Source organism: Ranitomeya variabilis, chromosome 1 (genome assembly GCF_051348905.1).
Source record: "Ranitomeya variabilis isolate aRanVar5 chromosome 1, aRanVar5.hap1, whole genome shotgun sequence".
NCBI lineage: Eukaryota > Metazoa > Chordata > Amphibia > Anura > Dendrobatidae > Ranitomeya > Ranitomeya variabilis.
The window spans coordinates 268,437,707-268,451,867 of NC_135232.1; the positions used below are offsets into that span (position 1 = coordinate 268,437,707).

The 14,161-nt window shown below is 46.7% G+C and overlaps 1 protein-coding gene across 1 annotated transcript in view; it reads left to right on the forward strand.

The window, feature by feature from the left end:
• The first annotated feature begins 4,734 nt into the window (after window positions 1-4,734).
• The window catches only part of LOC143814713 (glutathione S-transferase theta-1-like), a 30,295-nt gene continuing 20,868 nt past the window's right edge, over window positions 4,735-14,161 (forward strand). Inside the window, exon 1 of the mRNA XM_077293468.1 lies at window positions 4,735-5,123. Coding sequence (XP_077149583.1) covers window positions 5,009-5,123 — 115 coding nt within the window. The 5' untranslated portion in view covers window positions 4,735-5,008. The remainder of the gene's footprint in view (window positions 5,124-14,161) is intronic.

A 14,161-nucleotide genomic window follows, 5' to 3' on the forward strand; every position in this document is an offset into this window, starting at 1 on the left:
ACAAGGAATGCCACCAGAAGGATCTGGCCACCAAATCTCTGGTACCAAAAATTCCAGGGTGGCCTGCCAACACAGAAGAATGGACCTCTGAGATGACTCTACTGGTCCACTCATCTGGAACGAACAATCTCCCAGGCGGACAACGATCAGGCCTATCAGTCTGAAACTCCTGCAAAGCACGCCGCAAGTCTGGGGAGACAGCAGACAAAATCACTCCATCCTTAAGGATACCCGTAGGCTCAGAATCACCAGAGGAGTCAGGCTCAAAACTCCTAGAAAGAGCATCTGCCTTCACATTTTTCGAGCCCGGCAAGTATGAAACCACAAAATTAAACCAGGAGAAAAACAAAGACCAGCGCGCCTGTCTAGGATTCAGACGCCTGGCAGACTCAAGGTAAATCAGATTCTTGTGATCAGTCAAGACCACCACCTGATGTCTAGCACCCTCAAGCCAATGACGCCACTCCTCAAATGCCCACTTCATAGCCAAGAGCTCCCGATTACCGACATCATAATTTCGCTCAGCGGGCGAAAATTTTCGAGAGAAGAATGCACATGGTCTCATAACTGAGCAATCGGGACCTTTCTGCGACAAAACCGCCCCTGCTCCAATCTCGGAAGCATCAACCTCAACCTGAAAAGGGAGCGAAACATCAGGCTGACGCAACACAGGGGCAGAAGAAAAGCGGCGCTTAAGCTCCCGAAAGGCCTCCACAGCCGCAGAGGACCAATTGGCAACATCAGCACCCTTCTTAGTCAAATCAGTCAGAGGTCTAACCACACTTGAAAACCCAGTTATAAATCGACGATAGAAATTAGCAAAGCCCAAGAACTTCTGAAGACTCTTCAGGGAAGTAGGCTGCGTCCAATCACAAATAGCCCGAACCTTGACAGGATCCATCTCAACAGAAGAAGGGGAAAAAATATACCCCAAAAAGATCTTCTGAACCCCAAAAATGCACTTTGAGCCCTTTACAAACAAAGAATTGGACCGCAAAACCTGAAAAACCTTCCTAACCTGTTGAACATGCGACTCCCAGTCATCCGAAAAAATCAAAATATCATCCAAATACACAATCATAAATTTATCCAGGTATTTACGGAAAATATCGTGTATAAAGGACTGAAAGACTGAAGGAGCATTAGAAAGACCAAAAGGCATTACCAAATACTCAAAATGGCCCTCGGGCGTATTAAATGCAGTTTTCCACTCATCTCCCTGCTTAATCCGCACCAAATTATACGCACCCCGAAGATCAACCTTAGAAAACCACTTTGCCCCTTTAATACGAGCAAATAAATCAGTCAATAGTGGCAAAGGATACTGATATTTGACTGTAATCTTATTCAACAAGCGATAATCAATACAGGGCCTCAGGGAGCCATCTTTTTTACCCACGAAAAAAAAACCTGGTCCTAAAGGGGATGAGGATGGACGGATATGTCCCTTTTCCAAGGACTCCTTAATATACTCTCGCATAGCAGCATGCTCAGGCACAGACAGATTGAACAAACGACCCTTGGGAAACTTGCTGCCAGGAATCAATTCTATAGCGCAATCACAATCCCGGTGAGGGGGAAGAGAACCAAGTTTAGGCTCCTCAAAAACATCACAAAAATCAGACAAAAATGCCGGAATTTCAGAGGGAGTAGATGAAGCAATGGAAACCAAAGGTACTTCCCCATGAGCCCCCCAATATCCCCAGCTTAACACAGACATTGTTTTCCAGTCGAGGACTGGATTATGAGTTTGCAACCATGGCAATCCAAGCACTAAGACATCATGCAAGTTATGCAACACAAGGAAGCGAATCACCTCCCGATGGTCAGGAGTCATACACATAGTCACTTGTGTCCAGAATTGTGGTTTATTCCTAGCCAAAGGTGTGGAGTCGATACCCTTCAGAGGGATAGGAACTTCCAAAGGCTCTAGGCTAAACCCACAACGTCTGGCAAAGGACCAATCCATAAGACTCAAGGAAGCGCCAGAATCCACATAGGCATCCACAGCAATAGATGATAATGAACAGATCAAAGTTACAGACAAAATAAACTTAGACTGTAAAGTGCCAATTGCAAAAGACTTATCAACCTTTTTTGTGCGTTTAGAGCATGCTGATATAACATGAGCAGAATCACCACAGTAGAAGCACAACCCATTTTTGCGCCTATGATTCTGCCGTTCACCTCTGGACAGAATTCTATCACATTGCATAATCTCTGGTGCCTGCTCAGAAGACACCGCCAAATGGTGCACAGGTTTGCGCTCCCGTAAACGCCGATCAATCTGAATAGCCATAGTCATGGATTCATTCAGACCTGTGGGCGTAGGAAACCCCACCATGACATCTTTAACGGCGTCAGAGAGACCTTCTCTGAAATTCGCCGCCAGGGCGCACTCATTCCACTGAGTAAGCACAGACCATTTTCGAAATTTTTGACAATATATTTCAGCTTCATCATGCCCTTGAGAGAGGGCTATTAAGGCCTTTTCAGCCTGAATCTCCAAATTAGGTTCCTCATAGAGCAACCCCAGTGCCAGAAAAAACGCATCCACATTGAGCAGCGCAGGATCCCCTGGTGCCAATGCAAATGCCCAATTCTGGGGGTCACCCCGCAACAAGGAAATCACAATTTTAACCTGCTGAGCGGAATCTCCAGCGGAGCGAGATCTCAGAGAAAGATACAATTTACAATTGTGCTTAAAATTCAAAAAACGAGATCTATCTCCAGAAAAGAACTCGGGTATAGGGATCTTGGGTTCAGACACAAGAGCATGCATAACATAGTCTTGGATATTTTGAACCTTAGAAGCGAGAGCATTTAGGTTTGAAGCTAAACTCTGGATATCCATTTTTCAACAGCAGAGATCTGAGCCATTCAGGGGTTAAGAGGAGAGAAAAAAAAACAAAACAGCAGACTGCAATTATGGCTAGGAGAACTTCTGAGCAAAAAAAAAAAAAGTGTCAGAAACTTCTTTTACTCTCTTTCTTCAGCCAATACTCTTAATACATTAGGCCGGCAATACTGTCATGATTCCCAATGGCAGGGACTTAGGCAAAAAACGGACAAGCTCTAGGAAGGATGGTATCTTAGGTAACCGCGATACTGAACCTAACACGCAACTAAAAATAGTCAGGGGGTGTGCCTACGTTGTCTCTAGACACCTCGCGCCAGCCGGAGAGCTAACTACCCCTAATAGAGGAATACACAGACCTGACTTGCCTCCAGGGAAACCCCAAAGGTTATAGTAGCCCCCCACATATAATAACGGTTAGGTAAGAGGAAACCACAAACGCAGTATGAATATAGATTCAGCAAAGCGAGGCCCTCTGACTAGATAGCGGAATATACCAAAGAGGACTTCGCGGTCACCTCAAAACCCTGAACAGCCATCCTGGAATTACCTTAACTCCGTTGTCAACTCATGACACCGGAGTAGCAATTCCAGATCACTAGAGCTTCCAGCCGCACAAGATATGAAAATGCATGCTGGACAAAACAAACACAAAAGCCAAAGATTCAACTTAGCTGACTTGCAGACTTGGAGCAGGAAGCAAGCAACAAGGTGCTCTGATAACATTGATTGCCGGCACTGCAATGACTGGGAAGCCAGACTAAATAGGAGACTCCCAATTTCCTAATGGAAACAGGTGCACTGGAAAAAACAAGACACCAGTCAACCAGTACCACCAGAGGGAGCCCAAAAACAGAATTCACAACAGCAGGCTCTATATAGCATAATGCATGTCAATATGCAGACTCTCTGGTATAATGCACCCCTATAGGCAGGCTCTACATAGTATAATGCACCCCCATAGGCAGACTCTATATAGTATAATACACCCCATAGGCAGACTCTATATAGTATAATGCACACACCCCCATAGACAGACTCTATAGTACAAGGACCCCCCCCCATGCAGAATCTATAGTATATTACACCTCCACACACACACAGGCAGAGTCTATAGTATAATGCACCCCCCCCATAGGCAGACTCTATAGTATAATGCACTCCCCATAGACAGACTATATAGTATAATGCACCCCCATAGGCAGATTCTATATAGTATAATGCAGCCCCCCATAGGCAGACTCTATAGTATAATGCACCCCCATTGGCAAACTCTATATATTATAATGCACTCCGGATAGGCAGACTCTATATAGTATAATGCACCCCCAAAGGCAGGCTCTATAGTATAATGCACCCCTTCTAGGCAGACTCTATAGTATAATGCACCCCAATAGGCAGACTCTATATAATATAAAGCACCCCCCATAAAAAATAAAAATACATACAATACTCACCCGAGTCACCTTTCCTCCTGGTTCTTCTGCTGCTCCCACTGCCCGCACATCTTCGGACAGCGGACGGAGGTTATCGGGGGCTGTAAACAGCCCCCACTGTAAGTCAATGGGACCTGCCAAGGTTTTTTTTTTGTTTTTTTTTTTTTTACTGAAAATAAACGCTAGTGTTTTCTTAATTTTCTTATAAATATTTTTTAAAAAGTCTTGAACTCTATTAAAAAAACTGCTGAGGAAATGACCCCCAAAACGCTGGCAAAACACGCTTCAGTATTACAAAACTTCAGAGAAAAGTAACGAATGCTGAGGCGTCTTTTGTTTGGAAAACAGACACGCAGTGTGAACATGCCCTAATTTTATGCTAATGAGACTGACATGTGCTTTCTCACAGGGATAAAACTCTGAACTCCACCAGAAAGTGTTTCTCTATGGGGAGGAAATTAGTAGAATCCTGACAGGAGGATTAGAACAAGATGGCAGTGACCAGGATGCATGAGGAATCTCGGCAGTGAGGAGATGTGTCAGCCATGAAGCAACAATGTGACACCGTGCAATTAACCCTAATGGAGCCATAGGCAGCGCAATAGGTGAGAGCTTGGGGCGGGCGAGGCTCCGTGCCGTGGGCGTGGGCACTGCTGAGTAACCGGAGTCCCTTCCCGGAGCCTCTCACTGCCGAGTGCAGGACTGGTGTGTCATCATGTCGGCACTGACCCTGTACTTAGACCTGCTCTCCCAGCCCTGCCGCGCGGTGTACATCTTCGCCAAGGCTAACAACATCCCCTTTACACACCAGGAGGTGCTGCTGTTCCGAGGTCAGTCGGGGGTCTTGTGATGTGGGTGTGGGGGGCAGTTCTTGGCAAGAATCTTCGGAGACTTGCAGCTGCTGCAATGGTGGATTAGCCGTGTTCTCTGAATAGATGGTGTCAGAAGTGTGCGGGCTGATGTAAAGGATGTAGCTGGGTCAGAGGTGACTGTCCTCTGTGGCCCCCAGGGGCCCCTACACCGCAGCCTTGTAAGTCAGTGATATGGTAGATGATCATTGTACCGAGGAGTTCATAGTGCGGCAACGGCATAAGGGGCACAGATCGAGTGTCCGTGTGCTGTACGCTATTCCATCTTGGCGTTGTGCTTGGTGATATAAGGCTTGCATGCTGCTCGGCCGTGGAAATCCATGTGATTGAGTCAGCAGAGTTACTGAACAGAGTTCATAGCTGAGTTATGGAATGGGCACATGTTAAAGGGAACCTGTGGTGCTAAAATCCGCTGTTAATCAGCAGGTTAACGGCTTTCTTAAGCCATGCGGCCGCCACACGGAGAACCACACCTACAGGAGGAAAAGGACTTTATCCATCCCTGCAACCTCCGGCTTCAGTCACCGCTCAGTAAACTGCGCCCCCCAACGCTGACTGACAGGCAGGGCCGGTTTTATAAAAAGTGAGGCCCCAAATGCTAACACATTGCACCATCATACAGAAACATTTCAGTTGTATTTACATGCGCTGATTTCCAGCCGTTAAATAACTGTGATTGACAGTATTGAAGTTGTTTGACGGTTGTTCCCAAGTTTCTTTACACCGACTGAGGAAGAATGACTTGATACAGTATAATTATAATGCAGGTCCCATGTAAAACTTATAGCATAATGCACTCCCCATGGTCATTGATAGAGTACAATGCAGCCCCCTAGGAGTTTAATGCAGCCACTCTCATAGACTATACTGCCCCCCAACAAATACAGTATAATGCAGGCCCCCCACACCCAGTATAATGTTGCCCGGGCCTTAGAGTATACTGCAGCCCCCCTCAGATTATAATGCCACCCCCATAATAGTATACTGCAGCCCCACTCATAGAGTATAATGCAGCCTCCCCATACACATATTATAATGTAGCCCGCCACACACACACAATATTGAAGTCGTTTGACGCTTGTTCCAGAGTTTCTTTACATCGGCTGAGGAAGAGTGACAGGTAGTCCTTCACACAGGTACCATATAGAACATATAGCATAATGCACTCCCCATGGTCCTTAATAGAGTAATGTAGCCTCCTTGGAGTATACTGAAGCCCCACACAACAGTATACTTCAGCCCCCCCTCAGAGTATACGGCCTCCCCCCTTAGAGTACACTGTGTGTGTGGGGCTGCATTAGTATACACAGTATAATGCATCCCCCTTCATAGACTATACTGCAGGACCCCCCCACACAGTATAATGTAGACCTCAGAGTATAACGCAGACCCCCACACACAAACTGTATACTGCAGCCCCCACAGAGTGACAAAGTATAATGCAGCCCTCCTCATCGAGTATAATGCAGTCCCCCCATACACAGTATAGAGCAGCGCCCTGCGCAGTGTAATGCAGCCCTGTTATGGTTCTCAATGGCAAGAGAACATAGCCCAGCAAAAATAAGAACTAGCTCTTGGAAGGATGGAAACTAAACTGACCATGAACTAAACCTGCCGCACAACTAACAGTAGCCGGGTAGCGTAGCCTGCTTTTATCCCTAGACGCCCAGCGCCGGCCGGAGGACTAACTAATCCTGGCAGAGGAAAATATAGTCCTGGCTCACCTCTAGAGAAAATTCCCCGAAAGGCAGACAGAGGCCCCCACAAATATTGGCGGTGATTTTAGATGAAATGACAAACGTAGTATGAAAATAGGTTTAGCAAAATTGAGGTCCGCTTACTAAATAGCAGGAAGACAGAAAGGACACTTTCATGGTCAGCTAAAAACACTATCAAAACACCATCCTGAAATTACTTTAAGACTCTAGTATTAACTCATAACATCAGAGTGGCAATTTCAGATCACAAGAGCTTTCCAGACACAGAAACGAAACTACAGCTGTGAACTGGAACAAAATGCAAAAACAAACAAGGACAAAAGTCCAACTTAGCTGGGAGTTGTCTAGCAGCAGGAACATGCACAGAAAGGCTTCTGATTACAATGTTGACCGGCATGGAAGTGACAGAGGAGCAAGGCTAAATAGCGACTCCCACATCCTGATGGAAACAGGTGAACAGAGAGGATGATGCACACCAGTTCAATTCCACCAGTGGCCACCGGGGGAGCCCAAAATCCAATTTCACAACAGTACCCCCCCCTCAAGGAGGGGGCACCGAACCCTCACCAGAACCACCAGGGCGATCAGGATGAGCCCTATGAAAGGCACGGACCAAATCGGAGGCATGAACATCAGAGGCAGTCACCCAAGAATTATCCTCCTGACCGTATCCCTTCCATTTGACCAGATACTGGAGTTTCCGTCTGGAAACACGGGAGTCCAAGATTTTTTCCACAACGTACTCCAACTCGCCCTCAACCAACACCGGAGCAGGAGGCTCAATGGAAGGCACAACCGGTACCTCATACCTGCGCAATAATGACCGATGAAAAACATTATGAATAGAAAAAAATGCAGGGAGGTCCAAACGGAAGGACACAGGGTTAAGAATCTCCAATATCTTGTACGGGCCGATGAACCGAGGCTTAAACTTGGGAGAAGAAACCCTCATAGGGACAAAACGAGAAGACAACCACACCAAGTCCCCAACACAAAGCCGAGGACCAACCCGACGCCGGCGGTTGGCAAAAAGCTGAGTCTTCTCCTGGGACAACTTCAAATTGTCCACTACCTGCCCCCAAATCTGATGCAACCTCTCCACCACAGCATCCACTCCAGGACAATCCGAAGATTCCACCTGACCAGAAGAAAATCGAGGATGAAACCCCGAATTACAGAAAAAGGGAGACACCAAGGTGGCAGAGCTGGCCCGATTATTGAGGGCAAACTCCGCTAAAGGCAAAAAAGCAACCCAATCATCCTGATCTGCAGACACAAAACACCTCAAATATGTCTCCAAGGTCTGATTAGTCCGCTCGGTCTGGCCATTAGTCTGAGGATGGAAAGCAGACGAGAAAGACAAATCTATGCCCATCCTAGCACAGAATGCTCGCCAAAATCTAGACACGAATTGGGTACCTCTGTCAGAAACGATATTCTCCGGAATACCATGCAAACGGACCACATTTTGAAAAAACAGAGGAACCAACTCGGAAGAAGAAGGCAACTTAGGCAGGGGAACCAAATGGACCATCTTAGAGAAACGATCACACACCACCCAGATGACAGACATCTTCTGAGAAACAGGAAGATCCGAAATAAAATCCATCGAGATGTGCGTCCAGGGCCTCTTCGGGATAGGCAAGGGCAACAACAATCCACTAGCCCGAGAACAACAAGGCTTGGCCCGAGCACAAACGTCACAAGACTGCACGAAGCCTCGCACATCTCGAGACAGGGAAGGCCACCAGAAGGACCTTGCCACCAAATCCCTGGTACCAAAGATTCCAGGATGACCTGCCAACGCAGAAGAATGAACCTCAGAAATGACTTTACTGGTCCAATCATCAGGAACAAACAGTCTACCAGGTGGGCAACGATCAGGTCTATCCGCCTGAAACTCCTGCAAGGCCCGCCGCAGGTCTGGAGAAACGGCAGACAATATCACTCCATCCTTAAGGATACCTGTAGGTTCAGAATTACCAGGGGAGTCAGGCTCAAAACTCCTAGAAAGGGCATCCGCCTTAACATTCTTAGAACCCGGCAGGTAGGACACCACAAAATTAAACCGAGAGAAAAACAACGACCAGCGCGCCTGTCTAGGATTCAGGCGTCTGGCGGACTCAAGATAAATTAGATTTTTGTGGTCAGTCAATACCACCACCTGATGTCTAGCCCCCTCAAGCCAATGACGCCACTCCTCAAAAGCCCACTTCATGGCCAAAAGCTCCCGATTCCCAATATCATAATTCCGCTCGGCGGGCGAAAATTTACGTGAGAAAAAAGCACAAGGTCTCATCACGGAGCAATCGGAACTTCTCTGCGACAAAACCGCCCCAGCTCCGATTTCAGAAGCGTCGACCTCAACCTGAAAAGGAAGATCAACATCAGGCTGACGCAGCACAGGGGCGGAAGAAAAGCGGCGCTTAAGCTCCCGAAAGGCCTCCACAGCAGCAGGGGACCAATCAGCAACATCAGCACCCTTCTTAGTCAAATCAGTCAATGGTCTAACAACATCAGAAAAACCAGCAATAAATCGACGATAGAAGTTAGCAAAGCCCAAAAATTTCTGAAGACTCTTAAGAGAAGAGGGTTGCGTCCAATCACAAATAGCCTGAACCTTGACAGGATCCATCTCGATGGAAGAGGGGGAAAAAATATATCCCAAAAAGGAAATCTTTTGAACCCCAAAAACGCACTTATAACCCTTCACACACAAGGAATTAGACCGCAAAACCTGAAAAACCCTCCTGACCTGCTGGACATGAGAGTCCCAGTCATCCGAAAAAATCAAAATATCATCCAGATACACAATCATAAATTTATCCAAATAATCACGGAAAATGTCATGCATAAAGGACTGAAAGACTGAAGGGGCATTTGAAAGACCAAAAGGCATCACCAAATACTCAAAGTGGCCCTCGGGCGTATTAAATGCGGTTTTCCACTCATCCCCCTGCTTAATTCGCACCAAATTATACGCCCCACGGAGATCTATCTTAGAGAACCACTTGGCCCCCTTTATGCGAGCAAACAAATCAGTCAGCAGTGGCAACGGATATTGATATTTAACCGTGATCTTATTCAAAAGCCGATAATCAATGCACGGCCTCAAAGAGCCATCTTTCTTAGCCACAAAGAAAAAACCGGCTCCTAAGGGAGATGACGAAGGACGAATATGTCCCTTTTCCAAGGACTCCTTTATATATTCTCGCATAGCAGCATGTTCAGGCACAGACAGATTAAATAAACGACCCTTAGGGTATTTACTACCCGGAATCAAATCTATGGCACAATCGCACTCCCGGTGCGGAGGTAATGAACCAAGCTTAGGTTCTTCAAAAACGTCACGATATTCAGTCAAGAATTCAGGAATCTCAGAGGGAATAGATGATGAAATGGAAACCACAGGTACGTCCCCATGCGTCCCCTTACATCCCCAGCTTAACACAGACATAGCTTTCCAGTCAAGGACTGGGTTATGAGATTGCAGCCATGGCAATCCAAGCACCAACACATCATGTAGGTTATACAGCACAAGAAAGCGAATAATCTCCTGGTGATCCGGATTAATCCGCATAGTTACTTGTGTCCAGTATTGTGGTTTATTGCTAGCCAATGGGGTGGAGTCAATCCCCTTCAGGGGTATAGGAGTTTCAAGAGGCTCCAAATCATACCCACAGCGTTTGGCAAAGGACCAATCCATAAGACTCAAAGCGGCGCCAGAGTCGACATAGGCATCCGCGGTAATAGATGATAAAGAACAAATCAGGGTCACAGATAGAATAAACTTAGACTGTAAAGTGCCAATTGAAACAGACTTATCAAGCTTCTTAGTACGCTTAGAGCATGCTGATATAACATGAGTTGAATCACCGCAATAGAAGCACAACCCATTTTTTCGTCTAAAATTCTGCCGTTCACTTCTGGACAGAATTCTATCACATTGCATATTCTCTGGCGTCTTCTCAGTAGACACCGCCAAATGGTGCACAGGTTTGCGCTCCCGCAGACGCCTATCGATCTGGATAGCCATTGTCATGGACTCATTCAGACCCGCAGGCACAGGGAACCCCACCATAACATCCTTAATGGCATCAGAGAGACCCTCTCTGAAATTCGCCGCCAGGGCGCACTCATTCCACTGAGTAAGCACAGCCCATTTACGGAATTTCTGGCAGTATATTTCAGCTTCGTCTTGCCCCTGAGATAGGGACATCAAGGCCTTTTCCGCCTGAAGTTCTAACTGAGGTTCCTCATAAAGCAACCCCAAGGCCAGAAAAAACGCATCCACATTGAGCAACGCAGGATCCCCTGGAGCCAATGCAAAAGCCCAATCCTGAGGGTCGCCCCGGAGCAAGGAGATCACAATCCTGACCTGCTGAGCAGGATCTCCAGCAGAGCGAGATTTCAGGGACAAAAACAACTTGCAATTATTTTTGAAATTTTGAAAGCAAGATCTATTCCCCGAGAAAAATTCAGGCAAAGGAATTCTAGGTTCAGATATAGGAACATGAACAACAAAATCTTGTAAATTTTGAACTTTCGTGGTAAGATTATTCAAACCTGCAGCTAAACTCTGAATATCCATTTTAAACAGGTGAACACAGAGCCATTCCAGGATTAGAAGGAGAGAGAGAGAGAGAGAAAGGCTGCAACAAAGGCAGACTAGCAAGGATTCAATTACAAGCACACTCAGAACTGAAGGAAAAAAAAAAAAAAAAAAATCTTCAGCAGACTTCTCTTGTCTCTCCTTTCTCTGTCAATTAATTTAACCCTTTTGGGCCGGTCAAACTGTTATGGTTCTCAATGGCAAGAGAACATAGCCCAGCAAAAATAAGAACTAGCTCTTGGAAGGATGGAAACTAAACTGACCATGAACTAAACCTGCCGCACAACTAACAGTAGCCGGGTAGCGTAGCCTGCGTTTTATCCCTAGACGCCCAGCGCCGGCCGGAGGACTAACTAATCCTGGCAGAGGAAAATATAGTCCTGGCTCACTTCTAGAGAAAATTCCCCGAAAGGCAGACAGAGGCCCCCACAAATATTGGCGGTGATTTTAGATGAAATGACAAACGTAGTATGAAAATAGGTTTAGCAAAATTGAGGTCCGCTTACTAAATAGCAGGAAGACAGAAAGGACACTTTCATGGTCAGCTAAAAACACTATCAAAACACCATCCTGAAATTACTTTAAGACTCTAGTATTAACTCATAACATCAGAGTGGCAATTTCAGATCACAAGAGCTTTCCAGACACAGAAACGAAACTACAGCTGTGAACTGGAACAAAATGCAAAAACAAACAAGGACTAAAGTCCAACTTAGCTGGGAGTTGTCTAGCAGCAGGAACATGCACAGAAAGGCTTCAGATTACAATGTTGACCGGCATGGAAGTGACAGAGGAGCAAGGCTAAATAGCGACTCCCACATCCTGATGGAAACAGGTGAACAGAGAGGATGATGCACACCAGTTCAATTCCACCAGTGGCCACCGGGGGAGCCCAAAATCCAATTTCACAACACAGCCCCCCAGACACGCACAGTATAGTCCTTTTCTCTGCCCTTATTCACACACTGAAGTCAACATTGACACATGGTAAGGTTTTAATATTAGACAGTGTAGGACCGTCCCGATCAGGGTCACCTTGTCGACAGTGGGATGGCTTTTATGCTATTGTTTAATCAAAAACAGTATTACTAAGAACTCCGTGTTGTTATTTAAATGCACTTTTGCTTTTTCTTATTTAGTTACAGCAGGGTTTTTGCTCATTTTGTCTCTTGTAGGTTTTTTTTTACACACAATGTAGTGCAGCCCCCCCCCCCGCACACACAGTATAGTGCAGCCCCCACACACATAGTATAGTGCAGAGACACACACAGACTATAATGCAGATACACACAGTGTAGTGCAGCCCACACAGGACACACATATACAAACACACACAATACTCTCCTCTCCTCCTTGTTCCCCACGCTGCTCCAGGCTCTGCCTTCGGTCTCAGTAAGCTCCACTCCTGGCACAGCGTGGCGCACGATGATGTGACATCATTGCGCACCTGCTGAGTCACAAGCAGAGCGGGACTGATGGGAGAGGGAGCATCAGCTGACGCTCTCTCCTCCATAACTGCTTTCAACTGTATCGGCGTCTATGATGCGTATAAGTTGCATGTCCAATGGAGGGGTGGAGCTGGGCCCCATAGCGGCCGCGTGGTTTGGTGCTATTAGTGGCAATCCACTGGCTGGGGGCCTCTGGAGGAGAGGGGGCCCTAGGCAGCTGCCTGGTCTCCCTGCCCCTAACCCGGCCCTGCTGACAGGCAGCACATCAGTGCAGAGAATGCAGTTAACCCCATGTCTACAGGTTAATAGCTTTTTTTTTAGATGACAGGTTCCCCTTTAAAGGGGTTGTCCGGTCTTGGGATACAAGTCTGGACTGCGCACTATGAGGATTCTCCTGTGGCGGGTATGTAGCCACAAGTATCTGATTTGCAGCCACACAGTCACGTACCGACTAGATGGTCGTGGCCTTAGAATGGCTATAGACTTGTACCCTAAGGCCAGACAATCCCTTTAAATATTTGCTGCAGACATTTCTGCACCAATAAGGCTGGTTTCACACTTGCGTTTCGTTGCACTGTGGGTGGCGGCGTACTTCCTCTTGTTTCCTCCGTGAAGCTCCGCCTACATCCTGCATTTCCCTGTGTACCTATCTTTAATATTGGGTATGCAGGGACATGCGTTGTATGCGGATGTGTCCGCATGCGGCAATTTAAGGTGTGCAGTGATCACACGGGAACGCAAAATTTCGCACAGATCGACTGTGTATAGCAGAAATGCTTACTTGCTATGAGTGCCGACATCAGGGTGGCGCTCATCACAATCTGGCAATGACAACCATAGAGGTCTGCTATAGACCTCTGTTTGTCTTGCCGACCCATCGGTGACCGGCAATCATGTGACTAGGTCACCGATGGGCAGGATTAGTGATGCGCTTCCTGTAAGCACAAGTTAAATGCTACTGGGAGAGATTGACAGCGGCATTTAATTAGTTAACAGCCGCGAGTGGATCGCAGCTGTTGCAGGCACATGTCAGCTGTACAGATCAGCTGACATGTGCTCAGAAAGCTGTGGACTCCGTGCCGGAGCTCACACCAAACAGGGGGAGTCTGGCATCGACGTACTATTACACACATGTCGAAAAGGGGTTAAGATCGTAAGAATGAGGATCCTGCAACCCCTTTGTATCCTCAGACGTGCCCCTGTATACCTCCAAAAATGTGT